At 42.7% G+C, this 23,803-nt stretch overlaps 1 protein-coding gene across 7 annotated transcripts in view; it reads right to left on the bottom strand.

Moving 5' to 3' along the window:
* Positions 1-23,803, bottom strand: part of CSNK1G1 (casein kinase 1 gamma 1) — a 177,646-nt gene that overhangs the window by 108,935 nt on the left and 44,908 nt on the right. For all 7 annotated transcript variants that reach the window (XM_006260903.4, XM_014599947.3, XM_019477573.2 and 4 more), the window contains 2 exons: positions 12,311-12,745; positions 43-83 (listed from right to left, as the gene is read on the bottom strand). In XM_006260903.4, the coding sequence (XP_006260965.1) occupies positions 43-83; positions 12,311-12,491 (222 nt within the window). In that variant the 5' untranslated portion in view covers positions 12,492-12,745. The remainder of the gene's footprint in view (positions 1-42; positions 84-12,310; positions 12,746-23,803) is intronic.

Genomic DNA, 23,803 nt, shown 5'->3' with positions numbered 1-23,803 from the left:
CAAGAGCCATTTTAAAAATAATAAAATTAAGGTTCTACTCACCAGTTTGATCGCTACATATTCATTGGTATAGAGATTTTTGCCTGTGGAACAAAAGAGAGAAAAAACTTGAAGTACTACATTTGTGACAAACACTTTCTAATTTAAGAGGTCAAGCATGATAACAGTCATTATTTGACGTTGAAGGCAAACAGCAATTTTGAGGCTACAATGGGCAGACTCAAAACAAGAATGTTTAATACATATTAAATATGATTTACCAGGCTAAAATACAAACATCATATTAACAGTAAGGTAACAAAAATTTCAGCACATGGATTGATACAAGCATGAATGCTCTGAAAAGAGCTGATATTCAGAGATTTCCTGGATGTGCTATGGTTTGTCATATGAACCACAGTCAAAAAACTGATTAGATGACTAGCTGATATGCTGCAAATTTGTTTGCAGTAGAAGAGACTAAACTAGTAAGGTGATGGAGTAATTTCTTAATTGTGGTTTCAGCCTAAAAAGTTTCCCGTAAGCTAAGAACCACTCACAGTTGTTGCTCTACTAGCTGAAAGCCAATATCTAGGGGAGATAGCTCTACCTGTTACCATATAAAAAAACCCCTGACAGCTTCACTGTTGATGAGCATGCTACTTTTGACTTCTGCCAACACATGAGCACATTGTTTGAATAAAGCTATGTCCTGTACAACAGCACAAACACTACCCTTGGCATAAGAGATCAGCAAAACTCAGTGGCAAAATAATTATTCATGTAACATATTGCCTGAATTATTATTCACTACAAGATTAGCTTTTTGCAGTGGCACATTCTTAAGTGTTGGGACGTCAAACAAGAATATGCCAGTTTTCTTGAGGACAAGTAAGAAGCAACATGCTCAAGTAACTGAAACTTAACAAGAATGTCCTCCAATGGAAAAAAAAAAAGAGTTTCTAAAATTCTAACTTCTCCTGGACCTTTTAAGCATTCACTTTGCAGTTTCTGGAACAAGTAATGTATTCAGAGTCAAAAGAAAGACCAGTCCCATCACTAGTGACATGCTGAGTGTCAGCCAAAATTTCTAGGTACTTGGACAACCCTAAAGTGGATACTAGGTAAGAAATGCTGGTCACCCCATCTCCATATTTCTTCCTGGGCATGCACGCTTTAAGAGAAGAGAAAACAGGAAGAGTCTGCAGGTTCAACAAAGACAGACAGATACAAAATAGGCACCTTTAATCCCTAAAATCCTGTTCATCGGAGGTTTTTTTCATGTTCTAGTTAAGAACAGAATTTTAAAGCCAACTTGACAAAAAAATGCAGCAGTCTAGCTGCCCAAGCTGATGTGGCAATGAAAGGTGTCAAATACACCACTACATTAAAATGCTGCTATTTTAGAAGCTTCAGCGAAGCATGCCTAGGTAACAGATGTCACAAGTAACTTGCAATGCTCAAGAATTTTCCAAATTACAAAGATGGATCTTAATTACAAAGATGGACAGAGCTGGAAGTCTCAACCTAGCAAAGTAACTAGCTACATTGTTTAGTGACAGCTGTGAAGGAACAGACAATTTGAGAACAAGAAATACTGTTTGAGTGGATTCAGAACACTTCCTCTAACACAAGCACCAGCTTCACAAACCTTCAAACCCAGCAACAAAGTTATTTTAAGGTAACACTCACAAAGCTTTTTAAAACGCTATTGCGCATAGTAGTTCTTAACTGCTTTACCTCTCGACTCGCTTCTTCAGCTGCAGTACTTGATTTGTGGCTGCAGAACAAACCAAGTGCTAAGTTAATTTCCCATTAAGGCACCAGGCCACAAACTTAGTCAGTCATGTGAAATGCTGCACAAAACAAGCACCATGTTTAAAGAAATTAAATATCAAAAAAACAACCATTCAAAAGCAACTTCAAAAAAAGCATAAGCTTGGTCTCCTTAAAAAAATTAATATTAATATTCATAAATAAGTGGGAAAAACTGGTCATTAAGTGCTTTGGTATGGATTCTGGAAACTATATGGGCTGAAGTTTTGAACATTTGCACCTGTATCTTCCACCAATAACCCTTGATCGCTAAAGGATATACTTGAAATACTATACCAGTGGTTCTCAACTTTTTTGAACTTGAGGCACCCCTCACTGGATGGGAGGAGCCCGTCCATAATTTCTGTGAACTGAATGGCATCCAATTTCAAAAACTAAATTTCAATGCTTACTTCCTTGCATACCATAGAGATCCTGCAGTGGGGACAGGATCCTCCATGCAGGGACAAGCCTGATCTTATCTACTTAGTTTATCTGCTTATCTCTTCACACCGCGGAGCACCCTTCAAAGGACCTGGCAGTACTCCTGGGTGACCCGACATCCTGGTTGCAATCGCTGAATTATACCCATTCTAGTAATTCACATAGCCTTGGACACTGATGCCAAATCCCTTAATTCTCAAGAGACATACCAGTAACATTCAGTGACTCTAACCCAAATCAGAACTTAAGCCTAACAAAGGCATAAGTATGCATCTGTTGAGCTGCCTGTTCAACTCTGCCAAACTTCAACCCATGTTATAGTTAGACTGTACTGCATTTACATACGTAAGGTTTCTGAATGTTAGGTTCCATGCAAACACCTCACCCAGCCCAAACAGTAAAAAGGACATCCAATAAAGTACCATCCTTGTCCCTTTCCCCTCCCTTCATTTGGATAAACAAATTAGTGTAGATTCAAATTCCTTTCCAAGTGCAGTTTATACAGGCATGGTCTCTGCTCTTCACCTTGTATTAACATAAATTTGGGCTGGGTACTTTAAACATTCTGACTGAGTGGCAAAACAATCCTATATTTCTACTGAACACTTTAGGTAGGGAAAACTGTATACCAGGGAGATTTAGAACACCATATTGCAGATTGGGGATACAGTCAAAAATGCCTTGTACAGAAACTTCAGAAGAATACATCCAGGACCGTAATGATTTTTATGAAAGATAGCAAAGACAACAAGGTGCTAACATGCAAGTGCTACAAGAGTAAAATACTTTTTGTGCTCAGATGCAATCTCTTTAGCTCAGTGGTGTTCACCACCTCCACCCTACAGGGCCCTGTCATCTGGCCCACAGGACTCCCCACAGCAATTAGAATAGCTCTGGAAGCTATTGAAGCTGACACCACTTCCCCATAGCCCAATTTCTGGACTCAAACAATCCTATGAGCCAGATTACATGATCCCACATGCCAGATGAAGCAGTATAGAGTCTGGCCAGCACACAGACTTGCTGTGTCTAAATCTGGCAAACAGGGCCAAACTAGGCCAGCATGCCAGACTGCACCTGCAGACTGACCCCTGCACTGGATCTAGCCCGCAGACTGACCCTGTCCACAGGACTGGTCTGTGGGATCTGAAGATTAAGCACCACAGTTTTAGGTAATCACATTTAGGTCTAGCTGCTCTTCATGGCATGTGTTCAATCAATCAAAGCAGTGCCACAGAGGTATGAAATGAAAAGGCTAAAACTAGGAGTTTGCCACCAATTACAATATACAGATTTTAAAATGTGTAACTTTTTATACCCATAATAGATCATTAAATTTTGGGCATCCCAAAAGAAGTTTTCATTACAAATATATAAAACTTCCTTAAAGCTGTTTTGGGGAGACCTAGAAATGGGAAAAAAAAAAAAGGTCACTGTAAACCCAGATGACAAAATTACTATCAGTATCTTATTTATATTATACTATATACCTAGGATTTTCAGAAGTGTCTAGCAATCAAGAAACTCAAGCCCCAATGGGAAGAGAGAGACCCACATCCTATTTTAAGGTTCATAATCTGTTAAAAAAAAAATAATATGCAAGTCTAACACATCAACAGGTTGCTTAGAGCTGCAGCACCTTCTACAGATACTTACAGCCAACTATAATAGAAAAAACAAAGTTACAAGTGTGAGAAATTGCACTTCACAGCACTACATAAAAGATTCCATTTGTGACTGAAATTATAACTATAGGATGGTTTGGATAGGGATGATCCTGTCTCAGGGAGCAGGGGGGTTGGACTAGATGACCTCTGGAGGTCCCTTCCAGCTCCACTTCTCTATGATTCTGTAAATCACACCACAGTCCTCAACCAATGCTGCTTTTGAAAAGTCACAAATCTCAATTCCTTGAAGCAGTTATTGTATTTTTATTTTTTTTATGCAGTACACAGTACAACTTCAGTGCAATTCATAGCACCTGAGCCTCCAAGATCAGTTTCTAGTGCAGCTGTAACCACAATTAACAGTTGAACTAGTGACTGTAGTGCAGTGCAGAAGTAATTGAGATACCTTGGCTACCAGAAATTTTCTACAGGTGCCATCACAGAGCTCAGTGCAGGATACAAAACCAGCCTGAGAAGCAGGGTGCATGAGCCCATGCATTCAGCAACCAAGCTAACTCAGCTATCAGTAGACAGCACTGCAGACTGCAAAAAATGCATTGTGTGTCTTATCTGGAGAATCCAAAGAGGATTCTTCCCAAACAGACTGATGTGATGATACCTTCATTTTTATTAAAAGTCTCCATGCTCCTTTCTGCAACTTGTGAAAAATTTACCCCCTCCAGTTAAATTTTCCAGGGCAGTGGTCGGGCGGGCGGGCGGGCGGGCGGGGGGGGAGGAGTCATTCAGTCCCCTGACAGAAAACAAAGCTGACCTCTGGCCTGAAGTTAACTAGCTTCTCAAAATGAGAGGATTAAAGTTAGGCTCACCCTAATTTTTCTGTTGTTCAATCCATTTGTGCTCTTCACTATGAATGATTCAAAATAAGAATTGCTATATTGTGCTCAATTGCATTTAATTCTGGCTGCTAGGCTTATTTTTAGGGTGAGTTAGTTAATTTTTTCAAGTCCAGGTTTGTCTCAGTGTCAGTATCCATGGTGTTCCTGTGCTTACTTCTCAACAGCCTCTAACTGGGGTGCTTTTTGGTACATGGAAAGCATTCACAGTCTTGTCGGCCGTTTCCGTTGTATCTTGTTAAAGACACAGTTAATGCACTCCAATCACCACCTCACTAGGTGCATTAACCACATGCCTGTACAGGTGTCAGTAACCAAAATACAGGGGCTGCTACTGCCCCCTGAATAATAAACTTCAACTAATTAGGTCACGTGAGAGATTACTGTTAAGCTTTTTGCCCTTCTGCTCATGAACTTCCAAATGTGACCAAATGCAGTAATGTCTACCCAAATCTAACAATCCAGTGTCCCTGCTGTTCTCCATAGCATTCCTAAAAAGAATCAGAGCACCATTTAATTTTTATGTTGGTGTCGCTGTTGCTATTCTGAACAGGGTCAGCTGGGAAACTGGAAAAAAGACAAATCCCAACAACTTCTTTCTGCTCCAACTCACAGTTTTCCTATACACAGCAGACTTCTCACACCCCTCAGGTTGTGTATATGCTCCATACTTCAGGGTTGTTGAGGAGAAAAATCATTAAACAGTCTAACACATCCTGATATAAATATTATATACACATATAAGATATAAAGGTTCCATGTAGGGACCGTTGTGGGCGGTACTGCATGGAGATGGAAGCAGTTCCAAGGAGATGAAACCCAAGTATCATTAGAAAGGGAAACAGGCAACCTTAATACCAAAAGCACGTGCAAGTCAGCAGTCAGGTTCAGAGGGCTGCTAGCTCCCAGGCAGCTGGATTCAGTGGCTTTGTAGCTTTGAGAAGGCACCAGGAATAGGATCCACACTTGGTTCAGGTCTACACTCAGGTGTAGAAGCAAGACTTCTTATAGTCAAGAGTATACCTTTTTCCTTCCATCATTGACCAACACAGTATCTTAACAAACCTCAAAGTGTAGAAGCAATTAAATGGATCAAGTGTCATTAGCAACTTGTTTAAAGACAAAAACAAGAATGGATTTGCTGGTATAAACTACAACTTTCATTAGGAGCACGGTGGCTTGCTAGGATAGCTTATACTAGCCTATCTATACCAATGACAGCCAAGGTTTTTTGGATAGATGTGATATATCTTTCACTAGACCAACTGAATAGTTGGAAAAAAAGTTCTTGGCAAGCTTTCAGGTGCAATCACCCTTCTTCAGGCATAGGGAGTCTCTGCTGTCTATTGGATTGGAAGATATCACATGGGAAAACAATCCAATCAACTTTTGGAATGGCAAAAGCTTGGATGATGCAGTAAGATGCAACAGGCATAATGACCATCTATCACACTATAGTAAGAATCTCGCTAGCAACCATTCTGTACAGCATCTCATCTATCCTTTGGCACTGGCTTTAATAATGGAGTACAGAGCTGTCCAGTTTCTGGGCTGCATGGTCAACAAACCATGGGGCCAAAGGCCACTCACAATGCAGATACCCACCCCCAGCCTCAGAACCCCTGCCATGCATGCAGCACAGGCAAGTCCACCCCATCCCACTGCATCGTTTTATGCCCAGAAGCAAGGACAGGAAGGAACAGGAGGAGCCCAGAGACCCTGGGTGCTGCTGTGGCAGGAACAATGTCAGGAGCCCACAGGCTGCATGTTAACCCCTTGCAGGCCACCAGCTAGACAGCCCTGACGTAGTACAAATTTAGCAGTGCTGGGTTTGGTGTCATTTTTAAAGCAGATGTCTCTAGCTTGGACTTTGCATATGGTGAAGACTTAACTATATTAAAAGACAAGCTTCAGTTTACTCACCTGTCACTACCGTGCCAGTCACACAAACCAAGTACTTACTGCTGCTGTCTAACATATGACCCAATTAGTTAAAGTTTATTATTCAGGGAGCAGTAGCAGCCCCTGTATTTTGGTTACCTCCTACAGAGCCAGCAGCACGAATCTGAAGTTTGACAGGAGGCAGCCCTGAGTTCAGGGAGGTGCTTTCTGATAGCTCTGTTCGATTCTGCTCTGATTTGATGAGGTACAAGATGTGGGAAAATAAAAATTTCCCATCTCTGTTTTGCTTAGTAGTCTGTCCTTGGCTTGCTGCCACAATGAGTCGCCCTTCCATTAGCACCGTTTATGAATCACCTCCAGCATCTTGCTTGAAGCATATTACCCAACTGCTCCAGATGGGGCAGCCAAAATGGCTACTCCTATATCAAAAAAGACCTTTGGTTTCCAGGAAGATGGGTACAGCTAAGAAATCTTGGATTCCCTGTTTCCCCATCTTGTGGTTTTCAATCTGAGATCATACCCTACTGAGATCCCTGTCCAGCAACTGGTGTTTGTTGACTCAGCATTGACTGTTAACAACAGAGAACACCTCCCTTCCCCACAAAGAAAAGGCGAGTGATTAGTTCGAGTACAGAAGTCTGTAGGGACAGGATTGAATTCATACCATAAAGCACGCACATCCACACCCACATCCACCCCCACTTGGGAATGGGTTAATTAATATTCAGAGTTGTAATGGCTTAAATACAGATGTTAAAAACTTCAAGCCTTAAAGCAGTTGTGAACACTTCTAAGTTTGCTAATTAGCTTTAATTTATTCTGTACTATTAAATTCCTTAAGTGAAGCAAAAAACCTAACCAAAATGCCAATTTGTCACAAGCATGTTCCCCAGTGCTGTAAAGGTTTCAGATGAAACAATAGTTTAAAAAAAGCCTCTGCACCCAACCTGCTCAACGGTCACATAGTGAGAAAGAACACAATCACATATTTTCAGAAGAAATCTGTTTGTTGTTGAGCATAGCAAAATAAGCTGTTTCCATCAAACCCTGATCTCGTTTTCCATGAATGTGCCATGAGTCATTGATATCAGAAAGGTGAAACTAAAGCAGTGTTTATAAGCTCAGCTTGGAAAGGAACATGAACACCACTTAAAATCTTACTTCAGGTTTGTTAATATCTACCTCCATACTGATTTGGAGCAGAGATTTACCAATGCAAAAATGCAGTCATAATAGCTTAAAAAAATTCCAAGGACTAGGCTGACATGAAGACCAAGCTTTTAGAGATGTTATCCAGGAGAATGCCCCACAGACTCTGCATGCTCAGTCCCAGAAACTGTTTAAAGCAGCAGCAGCCGGCAATTATTTGGGCTGGAGGGCCACTTAGGGAGGTTTGGTGAGCTGCTGTGGGTCAGGTCAGCAACCCCATCATCTCCTTCAATGGCTCACCCAAACTCCCTAAATGGTCCAAGGGCACCAGACAGAGTGGGTGAGTGGGAATTTCATAGAGATGGGGTGGGACCTCCGCAGGCAGGACTCACTTGGCCAGGTGCATGGGATGGGGTCACAGGCGGGCAGGGGGTAGTGTCTGGGAGGCACCAGGATCGTGGGGCAGTGACAGCATGTGGTCATGCAAGGGAGCAGATCACAGCTCTGCCCAGGCCCTAGCTCTGTGCCATCACCATCCCACGATCCTGGCCCCAGCCCCGGCCCTGCCTGCAGCCCCATCCCACGACCCCAGCTAAGCATGCCCTGCCTGCAGGCACCCCGGCAGTGAGAGTAGGGCAGACAGGCCGGGTCTGGTGGCTGTGGCAGTGACACTAGCAGTGGCAGCTGGAAGGAGCTTATGCCGCTGGGAAGTGCAGTCTGGCTGTCATGCAACCCCAGCCCCACTACATGCCCAGAAAAAAGAGCAATTCTGCTGCGGGCTCTCAGTTCCTTGAAATAGGTCAGAACATTTGTAACACTGAGTTCCTAACACCTCGTGCTGCTGCTACTTGTCCCCAGGGAATGCACATGCCACATGCCCTCTGGCACATAGCAGGGTATCCCAGGTGGGCTTTTATTTACAGATATTATAAGTACATTTATGTTGTTTTACCTGCATGCTGCAATTCCAATGTAGCAGCCTTCAGTGGCACCACAGCCCTAGATTCTAAGAACCAAGGTAGGGACTTGACTTTATATTTTGTCTCCCTCATTTGCACAATGTGCTTTTGTACTCAACTCAGGTGGCAAGTGAAAGCTTAAGTCCATCCAGGTTCACAGTAGCAGTTGCACAGTAGTGGTTTATATTAGATGGGCATCGAACTCCAGAATTAAAGACAGCAACAAGGCTACATTAACAATCCCAGCACTGGACTTCCCAACATGCTGTTGACAGCTGTACTTGAACCTAAAAATATCATACTACATAATTCTCCCTAAATTCCCACATTTGCCAAAGTCTGCATGTTGGCACCAACTGTGTGCACATCCTGTGTGAGATGCAGTACTGCAGATCTGGAGAATAAGGCTCTAAAGCTTTAAGGTTAATTTCACGTGCTCACAGGGCCCCAAAACTGAACAGGCCATTTTTATAATTAGTACAAAAGGTCCCCAGTCTTTGGGGACTATTGAGTCTACACGCTTAAATCAGGGCCTTCTCTTCTGATCTCACAAAGACTGAAAGGAAACCATTTACTAATGAATTGCTCCTAAAGTCTGCAAAGGAGTCCGACTGAGGTTCCAGACACTGCTTCAGAGATCTTCTCTGTCCAAAAACTAGTAAAATTCATCATGTATGCAGGCAAGATTTCCCAAGTGAGATGGCACTTTCGTTGCCTCCAAAAGCCTTCAGCGGGGTGCCCTAACCAAGGTCCCACTTTGATATGATGACATCAAGATGTTCTTGGTTGACAAACACCATTTAAAGATCCTCTACTTAGGCAGAATGTCCTCCACCAAGGACTGAAGGCTTAGTGTTAACGCCTTCCATCCAGGTCAAAACCTTTGATTCTGGCCTCTCTCACACTTGGGTTTTACTTTTTTCTTTGTCCATGTCTTCGTTAAATCTAGTATTAAGGCACTGAGTTTAGCGATGATACTGTTCACATTTGGGCAGCACCACAAAATGTCCGACACAACATTAAAAAAGTGCTAAATTAACCAGTTTAATGAGTGTGGTCATGTTCCTGATAAAAGGAAGGAATAATTTTTAGGGACTCTTAACACTTGTGTACATCCCACATTTGTTTTAAGTTCTCCTTATTAGCATCTATGGACAGTAGTGCCTCCTGAATGCAGTCTGCTGAAACAGCTCTGTAGTCAGCTAATACTGGGCAGAGCACAATGCCTCATTGTTGAACACTATTTAACAAGATCTGTCCTGTTCATATTTAAAAACAGGATCTCAATTCAAGAAGTTCACTCCCCCCCGCAAAATCACTCATCTTGAACACTGTTTGCAGTACATACTCCTGAGCAGGCTTCTTACTCACGGTTAAGTCGCCAATTGTTAACATTTTGCAAAATGCTAGGAACAAGGCCAAAACCTTGGAAGCAAGAGAGATTAGACTCTGGATATTCTCTACCTAAAGCTATAACCATCACCTTGGTGGGATATAACAACTAATACAGAACAACTGTAGGAAAGGATGGGAAGTTTTAGGTTCCAAAGCAGTCTGACAGTCCCCTTTACCCCAAGAAAACAAAGACCCATTTAGACTAGCATCAGAAGTTCTAGTGAAATTGATATTTGGGACTGATGTTCATTTCCAAGTCATGCAATTAGCTCTAGTGCATTTTAGTGGTATATACAGGAAACTGTAAAATATGCAAGATAAAAAAAATAAATCTACTTCAGGAACTCCTGACTGGTGCTGCCAAAAGGCAGTCCTACATATGCATTGCATACAGCATGCAGCAACTTACAGATGACTTTGCACCCCTTCACTTTGGGACAAAAAAATCTATTCTCTGCTAGTTTAAAATCCTAGCTCCATTGAAATTTGGCCTTTGGCATCCGTTTACCAAACGTAAATGTCAAGACATCTAGTATAGCAAGTCAGAATCTATAAATGAGATTATTCCATTTACCTTACAAAGACTCCCTGTGGGGTGGGGGAACTGGAATGGCATGCACCCGAAATATGTTATCCAAGTCTTTCACATTCAGGTATTAACGTATATATGGGTTCTTCTGAAAAACCTCATGACAAAAGCAGTGGCAAAGATGTACTCAAAAGCCTTTATATCACATTTACACTTTTGTTCATATGCACCATTTCTCTGCTTCATAGATAGCATTTTCATTTTAGTTCTGCGCTACTAAAAAGGTGGTTTCCTAAACTGAACATTAAAATGAAAGGCTCACTAACCAATATTTCATGCATGCATTTCTATGCCCCAAACTTTTTTGGAAGCCATTGGCAACCTCTCACCTACACTCACCTAAATACAAAGGAACTGAAATTACAAAAGAATCTACACCTCCCACTTCCCACAGCTGCTTACTGTACTTTGAACTACAAGACAGGCAAAAATCCTGGTTGAAAACACTTTAAAATAGTTTAGGTTTTAAAAGCTATTTAAGCAGCTTGACAATTTTTCAGCAAAATTGAAAGAAATTCAAGACAAAACACAGAAGAGAAAGAGCTTGAAATTGCCATTATATACCACCCAGTCAGCAGCTTGTTGTGATGTTTTAAAATGAACCAATATGCAGCCAGTCTTAGAGATACTACGTTTTTTGGTAAAGATACTTAGGTCAGCCTGCTTGGTATAAATGCCTTTCAGTATTCTCAAGCCTGCAAGCAGAACAGTCTAGTTCACTCAGATGTACAAGCTAGACCATGGGTGTTTTACTATAAGTGTCTTATTTATAATAAGCCAGGAAGAACAGTTATGCAAGCGTTCACAAGAGACTGCATGCAACCTAACACCCAGCTGGTCCAAGAACACAAAACAAAACAGATGCAACTGCTTAAACAAAAGCAGAAACAGCACAAAATAAAACAAGGACAGTCACAAAACACTCCTTCCAAGCTAAAGATGATTCTCAAAAGTTATTCTTTCTGAATACAAACAACTAACATCACTGAAGCTATTTGAGGGTGATGTAAAACACACAACAACAACAAAAAACCAACAGTTTTCCTTCTTAACACCCAAATGCAACTTTGTTACCAAATATGCTGGATGACTAAAGATGAAAAATACAAGTACTTGTTCTTTTTTTCTTAAATCTTGAGTAATGCAACTTCATGAAAGATGTACAGAGACTGTATACAGGACAAAGCCTTCACCAGATTTCAAAAAGTTTTTTCTAGGATCATTCAGAATTCATATCTTTGGCTAGAGATGCCATGTACTTATTTGTATGCATGTAAAGATTCCTAACAATGGAACAGATCTAATCTGTTATATACTTTAATAATTTTTCAGTTATTTTAAAAAAGTAACTCTAGGCATTTGAAATCTTATTTTAACATACATCAAATTTCACAATTTTTCTGTTGGTTTAAACATCAGAACAATTTATCTTAAATTAAAAAAAAAAAAAAAAGAAGTCACCTAAGCTCCTTGCTATTTCTTGGCTCAGACTTTAAAATTCCATTCATGAAATATAAATTATAGAATTACAAGCCAGTAACGGATCTATGTTCTTACCTAGTCGTAGCTCTCCGAAGTTGCCACACCCTATCTTCTTGCCCACTCTGAAGTTGGGTCCCACCATAAGAACACCAGAGGATGTAGTGGAACTTGATGGTCGAGAACTATGCCCACTCCTCCCTGCCATTCCTTTTGTTGTCCGCTGCCTTTCATCCTTCTCCCGGTTAGAATGGTCCATGATCTTACAATGAAAAAAATCTCTGCCAGCGGACCAGCAGAACTGAATTGGGAGTATGCACTCTTCTCCTTAGCATAGAAATACTATATATACATATGTATATATCCAAAAGTATCACTGAGTCAGGTTACAACAGAGTCATAGAAATGTATGGAGTTCTTTTGGCACCATATTCAGGCTCCTAATGCATCTCCCCAGCATACCTCGTGGTCGATTACCTCCTGGAGAAGTCAGCAAGGCAGGTCTTTTAGAACCTAAAAGAAAGAAGGAAATATGAAATTGCAAGAATAAAATCAATTACAAATTCATATTCAAGTACCAACCGCTAAAGACACACTCTGGACAATTTCCAGGAAGCAGTACTTAAGTTTCAGAAAAAATTAATAGCTTGGGATGTTCACTAGATCACTGTTTTAAATTACAAGATCCAACAGCATGAAGAAAAATAGATGACACTGGTCATCTACTCAGTTTTGAAACAAGCCTGCTAAAATGAAGTCCTAAGACTAAAATGCAAACATTTTTAAAAGTTAGTTTTAGTTTGTTATAAGTTAACAAACTAAGCTTAAGTTGGTCAAGCTCAATTGTCTGTGAAAAAAAATCAAGTAAAGGGCAAGAAAAACCAACTCCAAATAAAAGAGCTCTTTTAATTATTTCATCAATGCACCTTATTTCACTCATTCACAAGTGTTTATACTTTTAAGGATCAAAAAGATCTACAAATTCCTCAGAAGAAAGGTGCTACCCAAGAATTTAGTTACATATTCATTGACCACAGCACAGAAAACAAGTCCCACTTTACTCAAAATTTAAAGTACAAACTTCAACCAACCCTGGCTAATTCATATTAGTGAATTTGTGACTTGCTCCTGTTGACTCCCAACTGTTGCAACCTGACTGTTGCAAGCTAGCAAACAAGCAAAACCAACCCAATGCTTAAGGCACAATTTACTACACCCAAACTGGGAAAGGTCAACTTATGTCAGAACATACTACGATGTACTATGGACAGACAATAAGCTACCTTGAAGGATAGGTTAAAAAACTTAGCTAATCATTAGTAAACGTTCAGGATTGCATACCCTTCACTTTTGGAAAGAAATGGTGCATTGTGTGCATCAGGGGTGCACACATTTGCATTTTGCTAGTTTGAAAGGCTCTACTACAAGAAGAAACAGGGATCTACAAAAGAGTTCTGAAGGTATAAAAGTGGTAGCCCTACTTTTGCATGCAGACTACTGAACCCTAAAGTCACTCCTTAAACTGAGGAATTTGATAATCTTGGGGTGGCAATCTGCATCTCTGTGGCAAGATGAGTGTTTTGCTATTACACTAATTGCCCACTCAGGAATCAGTTCTCAAACACAATAAAACTTCATGGCTAGGGACAGAAGTTATCCATAAACCGGTTTAAGTGATCAGAAACTGGTTTAAACCTGTAATAGAACAGATGTTTATGTGCACATAAACCAGTTTCAAAATGGCTGAAACTGGTTTAAGATAAACCTGGTTGAATGTAGTAATAGACTTAACTGATTTGGGTCAAACAGGTTTATAAAACTTCTGTCCCAGACCCCTTCCTGGTTCAAGTTAAATCACAGTCCCCCAGCAACCCAGCATGCTTTCCAGCCCTGCACTGGGCTGGGCTGTCTGCTCCAGCAAAGAAGGGATTGGGGGGGGGGGGGGGGGAGGGGGTGACAGAGACTGACCCCACCCCGAGGCAAACCCCAGCTGGGGACTGGGGCTGGGGAGGGGGGTGTTAAACTTTACTTCTCCCAAGTACAGAGCCACCTTGCCCTGCTAAAAACTTACTGTTGGGTTGCAACTGTGGACTCTAAATCTCAAAAGCACCTAGAAACAGGAAAAGGAAGTGATGAGCAACCCTGCAGAGTCCTGCTGCTATTATTGTGGACTACAAAACCCAGAGACTTCAGGGGCAGCAGGAAGAGGAAGTGAACACACAGCCCATGCTGGCTGTGTGCCAGAGAGCCATGCTGTAGCACCTCCCAGCTTCTGGCCTGAGCCACTGCAGGCATATGGCTACATTTCCTGAATCAAAAGTGAATCTGTCCAGTTGTTTCCCTGTTTAATCTCTGCATCTTAGACTAACCTGCAAAGACTGAATCAATTCAACCTCAGGCTTTTTGACTGTCTGTACTTAGCCAAAATGAACTGAAGAGTGCACACACCTGGTAGCACTAACTCTATCCTAGGAATTATACAAATGGGTTCAACACTTTTTGGAGCTGCCAAAACTTCTGCAGCATTCCAGCACTAAATGAAAGAATGCCTGGTGTACTGTGGGTTGTAGTAGCCCCTAAGCTGCTTAATGGTGATATAGCACAGAATTTGCTTGCACCTGGCTTGATCACAGTTTGGCTCACAGAAAAGACAAAGAAAGCGAGCAGGTAAGAACATGCCATAAAACAGTTTAGAAGATTCAAGAAAGAGGTCAGAAAAAGTCAGCTGAAGGTTATTTAGAGTTCATTTAGTTGTTTTATATCAGTTATACTGGATATAAAACAGGATATGGCATACAAGAGAAGGATTCCTTCTGCCGACAGAAAAATTAAGCCACACCCACCCACATGGGTTCTTAGGGATTACCAGGAATTTATAAAGGATTTCAGGAATGGCTAAAATATTCCGTCACCTCTTTGAATCCTATATAACCTGGTTTCAAGATGACCAAAGTCAGAATGTCAGGGGGAGCAGAAGACTTAACCCACGAGCAGCATGAACAAACAGAATTAAAGACGTATAGAAAATTAGATTAAATGCCTTACCCAGTCTCCAGTCATGCTACTCCCAGATACCTACATAGCATGTAAGGTGAACAGCAATGCCTCAGATGAACATCTTGAGCAAGGGAGAAAACTCAAGTTCTGATTATGGATCCAGAACACATCTCTGAACTATTACTTTCTCTGAAAACGGATTTCCAAGACCAAAGTCAACTACAACAGAATAGCTCTGAACCTTTCTGTGCATTATTATTATTATTTAGAGTCTATGGAGATACAACCCATTAGCATGTGGGAAGACACAAGCTAACCTTAATATAGTCACAGATCCTCTCTCATGTCACCTTCACAATAAGATACTGCCTTGGGAAAGCAAGCATTTATGCTAATTACCCAAGGACACCCACAGAGCATACATATGAAGAAGAGGCAGAGAACATTTCAGCAATTGTTTGAGCTGTGAAAGCCTACATTAAGAGTCACACAGAATAGATTCCAGACTTGCCATAACTATCATCTGTCCATGCTCCTTATCTTGATGTACATACATCTTGTTTTTTATTGTTTTCCCTCCCCCAATCTGACCCAATTTTCTAGCCAGAATAGACTAGTTATTTTAGCTCTCAGCAAATGCTCCCCAGTAGTATTGGGAACTTCCCTCACCATCCCAATGTTTAAGTCATCTATTGATCATCATCATCAAGTCACATTTTCACCCTCCTCTAGCTGCATGGAATCCACTTCTTTGAGCATTTTCCCAGCCTGTTATAGATCAAGGAGCACCATTTCCCAGGGTCTGACAGGTTTACTTGTCCTCATGCAGGCAATCAGATGTTTATTACAAACAAAACAAAAAAAACCCCCAAACCCTAAAACGCCTGATTCCATGCATACTTTTTTTTACTCTCAAGTACACATAGTGCTCCCTTGTTCCTGCCAGACACAGCAGAAATAGGCACTTGCTTCCTTCATAGGAAATTACACAACTTCCACCATTTGCAATGTTACTGGGGGGTAAAATCTACTCATCTACTCACCCCTGGCAAGTGGAAAACTTTCCAAGTAAGGCCCTTTCCCCAAACTAAATCAGTTTCTCAAGTGTCAGGTTCTATTTTCTAGTTCTTATGGTAGTACCTGTATCTGCCAGATGCAACTGGCTGTAATAGTGAAAACAGGCTTGCAGACCAGAACACATGAAGTGCCTCAGTCACTGCATAGGGAACATTTAGGTAACAAAGCTATTAGGCTACAAAGATTGCTTCTGCCAGCAGGGCTACACTACTTCAAAAGGTACAATCATAGCTATGCTGACAGAACTTTGAAATATAGCAAGGCTTAAGATTACAACAGTTAAATGGAAGCAGAAGGAAGATTATAAAGCTGGAATTTTACTCAGCAAGGCTGTTCTGTCAGCTACAGCAGCAGAAAAGCACAGGACTTTGCTTTTAGACTGGTACAAGGGCTGCCAAGCTAAGTCTGAAATGTTTCCAACACACCCACATCTTGGACTGGTTGGAAATATGGATATTCTCCTCCCTTATTTGTTGTTAGTGTTAACACAGGTATTAACTGGAAGCACTGGCTGTTTCTCTTTTCATACCCAATGCAGAAGACTCCACAAAAAGGCCAGAGTGTCATATAGCCAAGTCAATAGCCAAGTAATTATTTCAACTGAAGCAAGCAAGGGCAGTGTCCGTGGAACACATTTTGTTGGCATCTAATAAAAAGTAGATCCTTAAAAATCACAGTAGTACAGATTATTAAAAGGCTCCCACTAGGTGAGCAGGAATATGCAGTAGAATTAAAGCAGTTTATGGAAGTGATACAATCTTTAAGTATCAAGATATATACAGTACAAGAGACAAGAGTCTTCCACAAATCCCTTCAAGTAGATACATGGGTCTGATATTGGATTGGTACCAATATAAAGAAAATTGGCTGAATTGGAAAAATCAGCCTGATGCAGCCAATAATTTGGCCAATACCTGTGCGTGCACGCAGCCACAGTGCAGCACGTAGGCGGCAAGGAGCAGAGCCTGGCAGCTTGGAGAACTGCATTGAGCTGGTAAGTCTGTTGTGGTGGAAGAGGGGGGAGGGGGCACTTCAATGCCCCCCACAGTGAGGGAGGAAGCGGGGCTGCCCAGCTGGGGTGGGGCAGGGTACGGGATTGAGCTGCAGCTTGTCAGGGGGGGTGGGGTGGCAGCGGGGTGCCCCTGGATCAGCATGGGGCAAGACAGGCAAGCTGGGGCTGCACCAGACTCCTCTCGGCAAGGGCTGGGCTTGGGGAGGGCAGCAGCAGCACTAAGAGCAGGCCTACGGGGGGGGGTTGCAGCTAACCCAAATTTTGCCGTAGCCTCCCTCCCAGCACCACCACCCCCTCCTAGCGCCACAGCTGCCCACCTGGCACAGCCCCAGCTCAACACCCTGCCTCCACCTAAGAGCCAGGGCTGTGCCAGACAGGTGGCAGCAGTGCTGGGAGGGGAGGGGCTACAGCAAAATTTGGGGGGGGGCTGCAGTCCTGCTGTAGCTCCCTTCCAGCATTGCCACCTGCCCCAAGCCCAGCCCCCATCGCAAACAGCCCAGTGCAGCCCTGGCTCCAGCACGCAGCTGCAGCCCCCCTGCCCCACCCCACACAGATCTGGGAGCACATGCCCCCCCCATGCCTTCCTGGGGTGCAAGCAGCAGTAGGAGCTGCCCCCCTCAGACAAGCCATGGCTCAGTCCTGCGCCCCGCCCCAGCTGGGCAGCGCCTGCCCCAGCCCCTGCCTCCCTCACCAGAGGCCTTGATCTGCCCCCCCCACTCCCCTTCCCTTCCACCACAACAGACATACCAGCTGCACACAGCTGTACTGGAAATTGGATCAGTATCGGCCAATATACCTCCTTAAAAAAGCGGCTGCTGGTATTCGCCTCCAAAATCTCTATTGGTGCAACTCTGCCTTCAAGTGTTCAAAATTTCTCCAGATGCAGGGGAGCAATTAAACAGGTGACCAATACCAAAATTGGTTTAAAAAAGCGAGGAAACTTTTACTTTTAATTTTGTGAGCATCTTGATCATCTATACCCCTTCTCTGATATAGAAGTAAATTAAAATGAACAAGAGTAGAAAGGTTGGCCACACATTTGCTAAGATGATAAAAGGACATTGGTTAGAAACTGGCTGTATTAGAGCCAGAATGGCAAGTTAACTGCATTAGCACTGATTGTAAAAGTTGATCAACAAAACATACATCGCTGCATTAGCTCCACACAAAAGTTAATCCCAGACTGATGTCAACTTCATGGAAACTGCTTTGTACCACTGACTGCACACCCAGTATGATCTCCCAGGGAGCGAGTACGGAGGCAGCCTGCAGGCAAACAAAAGGGGTCAACTCAAATTCTACTGAAGACAGAAATCAAGGACTAAAGCAGGATGCCGGTTCCCATTCACTATTCTGAGCACAGCCTAGACGAGAAGTTATATACAGGTGAAGGTGAGCACATTTTCAACAGTGGTAAAGTTAAAGCAACACAAGCTTTTCAAGGTACAAATGTTTCACCACTGCATAAATCTTTAAAAATACTGTAGGCAACTCTCTGGGGACAGACATTTTTTTTTTTCATCTTATAAGGTAGATATCTATTCTGCATTAAGGATTCCAATATGCACAATAGCTGTATTAAAGAGCTTTTTCAGAATACAATGAAAAGTAAAAGGGATTAAATAACTTAATATTATTGCAGCTAAACAATCCAATGATTAACTCTGACACCCACAAGTATAATTTTTAAACAAAAGCAGTTAATGAAGCTGCAAAAGTTCTGGAACCAGTTTCTGGGTATGCCCAGAGTTCTGGCAAGTAACCGTAGCCAGTAGAGATTTAACCACAAATCCAAGACAGTTTTGGCACAGCATCCTGACAGAATTATTAGGGAAATTGCTTTAGGAGACTTAAGATGAAGGTCAACCAGTTAAAAAAAAAAAAAAAAAGACTGCCCTCTTCTCTTATTACTGGTAAAGGCCTAGGGAACTTCTAAAGGAACTCAGCACTCAAGCAGGATTAGATTTTAAAAGCCACCCACTTGCCAAAATCTGAAACAAGCTATTCAGTGACGGTCTGTACCTAGGAAGAGTTAAACTTCTACTGGATACCTCAGCTCCATCCAAGTCAAATAGGTTTCAATACACATCTGCAGTTTCTCTCCCCATACCAAAGCTGTCTTGCACAAAAAGTGCTTTAATCCCTTTTGCAATGCTCAGTTTGGACCCTTCCTCCAGTTTATTACAATAGGCCTTTCATGCACAAATAACTTTAGCCTAACTTCTGTTTAGCTAAGAGTAAGTCATCCGAATCTCTCACTTGCATAGCCTGAAGTCAAATAATCAAGACAAGAACCCAAAGGGAAAAAATGCACTAAAAATACTGAAATAAGAACTACAGTAACAAATTTTGATGTGGGGGGGTTTTGTGTACACAAGAAAACTTCAAGCGCAAGTGTCACCAGGAAGCCCAACCAAAGGTCAACCTTGCAAATAAGCTCAATATTTATGGTCCTTTTGAAGGGAAAAAAGTAGGCCTATGAATCAGAACAATGCAGTAGATATCTTTCCATGCTGGGATTAGATCAGGGTCAGGTACAATATGGTCTGCGGGCCACATCTGGCCCGCCAGGCCATTCTTGCTGGCCCATGAGGCCCCTCCAAAAAACAATTACTACCAGTCCACAGCTACCCCTCTGAAGACCAGCGGGAGGAGGGCTTTCAGAGGTCACACACCATTGGACTGAGCAGGTTTTGTGCCCACAGCTCCATGGGGCTCCTAGCAATCCATGTAGAGGAACCAAGCACGATGGCACGCAATTGGACAGCTGGTGAGCAGGTAGGACAGCTCCTACCAGCAGTGCCAGGAGCCTCACATGGAGGAACAGAGACAGCACAGAGCCAACCCGGCCTGACCCAGTGGTATACAGTCCCAGCTGCAGTGGCTGGAGCCCCATGTGCTAGCACAGAGCCACCCCAATGGCATGTAGCTCCTGAAAGGAGAGCCAAGAGCTGAATGTGGCAGCACAGAGCCCACCTGGCCCAGTGGTGGGAGTGTGTGGGGAGGTGTGAAGTTTGGGGTGCAGGAGTGGACACCCCCTCTTTGACCTCCTGCATGGCACACAGTCCCCACTACTGGCAGCAGCAGGCCCTCAAGGCACTCATGCCCAGGATAGGCAGCATTCCCCCATAGCACATAGCTCCAGCTGAGTCCTGGGAGCTGCACATAGTGGCACAGAACCAGCCCAGTGGTTTTGCATTCCAGATATAGTAACAATGGTTGGCCATTAATATAATAATGATACATATTACATCAAAAAACAGTTCCTAGGGAGAAAAATATTTTATTCAAATAAGAGAAAAGGTAGTAGATTATAAACACTGAGGATAAAAATTGCGTGACTAATCGGAAGATTAGTCAGAACACCGAGGCTTAGGTTTTATTTCCTGCCATTTGATTATTTTTTTCATAATGGATTTTCCTTCCTACCTTTTTCACCCACCAACCACTCAACAAGACAGTGAAGAGCGTAAGCAAGGCAGCAAAGATGTAAGTTATGGTGACTTACTATACACTTCAAACATTTTCTGCCAACAAAAATAAAGCATTCAAGTTACAACCCACAAAACCTGGCTCCTACAGGCAATGTCAAATTAGGCTGCCACATGTATGCAAAAAACAACAGTAAGAGAAAAGACACCAAACAGCAAACCTGTTATACAGTGCTAGCTAAGCTGTGTGCCCAGACACACAAATCTATAGGGTGGGAAAAACAGCACATAATAAACCCCCAAAACGCACATCTACTCTGACAGTTACGGACTTATTATTAAAAATAAGCAAAACTTAGGGTGTAGATGCATGCAAGTGGACTGCTCCAAAATGTCACCAATTGTGAACCAGTTCACGGTTGTGTGAAGTACTGTGGCTCTGGCACCAGGGAGTGGGAATAAACACCCAGTGCAGCATGCCTTGCAGTGGGAGGGGGGTGTCTTGCTTTGGGAACCCCTGGGTGGTTGACCTGTACGGGGGGCAGTGTTCGTCTAGAATAGGGGTGCTCATCCACTGGCTCGCAAGCCAGACATGACCCCAGGCACTGGGTCGTCCAGCCTACAGAGCTCTCCATGGGTACATGTGGAGTCCTACAGGCCGCATTCTTAAGTGCCCATTGCTAGCGCGTGGGACTGGGCAGAGGTAACACCGAGCCCTGCGGCCTGATCCGAGTGCGTACAGACAATACAGAGCTTGGTCCAATGCATGGGGTCTAATCCGGACAATGGACTGGCCTCACACCATTCATCTGACTTGCAGGGCCAAAATTTTGAGCATCACTGGTCTAAACCTAGTTCACTTGTTTTCAGGCTGTTGACACTTGCCTTACTCAGGCAGGAGAGGTAGAAGGGGGGAAGAGGAAAGGTGCAGGGTGTAATTCTTGAACCTGTGCTTTCTGGTTCTCAAAGCTGGGGGGGCAGGGTGCATAACAAATGGGCTGTGTTTGAGTGAGGAGTAAAGACACAAATGCCAATTAGAAAGATGATTTATTGAACAAGCAGTGCAAAGAAGCTCACTAAATAGGGCTGTGCGAAGCTTCAGTAGCTTATTCGATTTGGAGGAGATTCGGCCCAATTTGGCAACCTAATCAGAAGTGAATTGGGAGAGCAATTAAAAACTCTGAATCAAAATCCAAAGCCTCCAAATAGATTTGGAAAAGATTCGGAGATTTGGCCATAGACTAAACAGGCAGCAGTCCTCACCACACTGGACACAGCTGCCTCCAGCTGGTAAGTCTGTTGTGGTAGGCAAAGGTGGGGAAGGAAGGGGCATGGGGGAGGGAGGGATTGGGGCTGAGACAAGCTGCCCAGCTGAGACAGGGGGCGAGGGATGCGGGCATGGCAGTGCTGGGAGCAGAGGGCTATGCCCTGCTGCTGCTGGCCCCCTTCTGCCTGGAGCAAGCCGTGCCCACATCCTGCCCCCCACTGGGCCAGCAGCAGCAGGGCATAGTCCTTGCTCCCAGCACTGCCGTACCTGCATCCCACACCTCCGCCTCCCTCCCTGAATCTCATACTCCCTGCCCTGGCTGGGCAGTTTGTCCCTCCCCCACAACCCAATCCCACCACAGACTTACCAGCTGGAGGCAGCTGTGTCCAGCGTGGTAAGGACTGCTGCCTGTTTAGTCTATGGCCGAATCTCCAAAAGCAGCGCTGAATCTTCAGATTCAATTCAGCCAAATGGAATTGGGACAGTGATTCGAATCTGCAAATTGAACCTCCGTCCCTCCGAATCTGAATCCAAAGCAAATACTTGCCGCTTCACACAGGCCTACTCACTAATATAAAGTGCAAATGGGGTGGGAAGGGGGGGGAGTTCTGGATACATAAGAAAAGTGATTTGCAATGGTAAGTGGGAAGACAAGGAGCAGTGTAGTGTGGGATGCCTAGAGGTGGTTGGACTAGATGACCAACTGAGGTCCCTTTCAACCCTAATTTTCTAGGAGTCTATGACTGACCAGACCCATTTCACAGAACCCTTATGTTCACATATAACACCAACGTGTCTCACAGTTAGCTGGTTCAAAATAGTACATGATTTTCCAGGTACACTGTTGAACTGTTCCAGGTGGATTTAAACTACTTTAAACAGGTTTCTATGTCTGTCCACTTCAGGTTTAAACTGCATTTAACCTATTCTAAGTGTTCTGTGTCTCCATAAAGTTGATTACACTGTACAAAACAGGTTTCCCATTTCACCCTGCATAGGTTTACCTTACATCAACTATGGCTGTCCACTATCCAGACCATAGGTCATAGAAGAATAGAAACTTAACCACAAAGCTTCTATACCCATTCTACAAAAGTAGCACTTCATTATATAATGAATCAAAAATAGATTTGTGGACTTCCTTAGCAAGGATAACCTACAGTATTTAACTCAGCTTTTCCATTCATGAACAACACATGGTTCTCTGACTTGCTGCAAAAACTCATATTTTCCTATGAATTCTCTTCATTGAAAAGAAAGGTTTAGAAAATAGGTTATGCTCAAATGAACCAGTGTTACTCTTATTTTAGAAATTTCTGCAGTCTTACTTGAAACCTGAATCTTCAGTCAATAGGAAGAAGTTTAACTGGTTATATGCTCATTTCTATTTGTACAGGAGATGACTTCTACTTAGTGCCAATGGATGCAACAAAATTACTAAGCCTACAAAATGTTTCAACTTCAAATATAATTTGCATCATCACAGATCCTCACAGGAGGTGAAAGGCTTCATACCAGCTATGAACTGACTGCCCAGAGGAGTCTTCCACCTATTGATTCCTCTCTGAAATATAAGCTTTCATTTCTACCCAGGAGAACTTTTACAATCTTTTCTCCAATGCTTGATGAAGGGTGTTTGTTCCCGAAAGCTTGCAATTAAAGACTTTTTTTTGCAAAAATCCTGTTGGTCTAATAAAAGATATCATCTCTACTACAAGTCCTGACTGCCATTTCAACTTCAAATATAGCTTTTTTTTTTTTCTTTCAGGTACAAGGTGATCTCTTGC

Source organism: Alligator mississippiensis, chromosome 11 (assembly GCF_030867095.1).
Source record: "Alligator mississippiensis isolate rAllMis1 chromosome 11, rAllMis1, whole genome shotgun sequence".
NCBI lineage: Eukaryota > Metazoa > Chordata > Crocodylia > Alligatoridae > Alligator > Alligator mississippiensis.
This window is presented reverse-complemented; position numbering and strand designations above follow the sequence as displayed.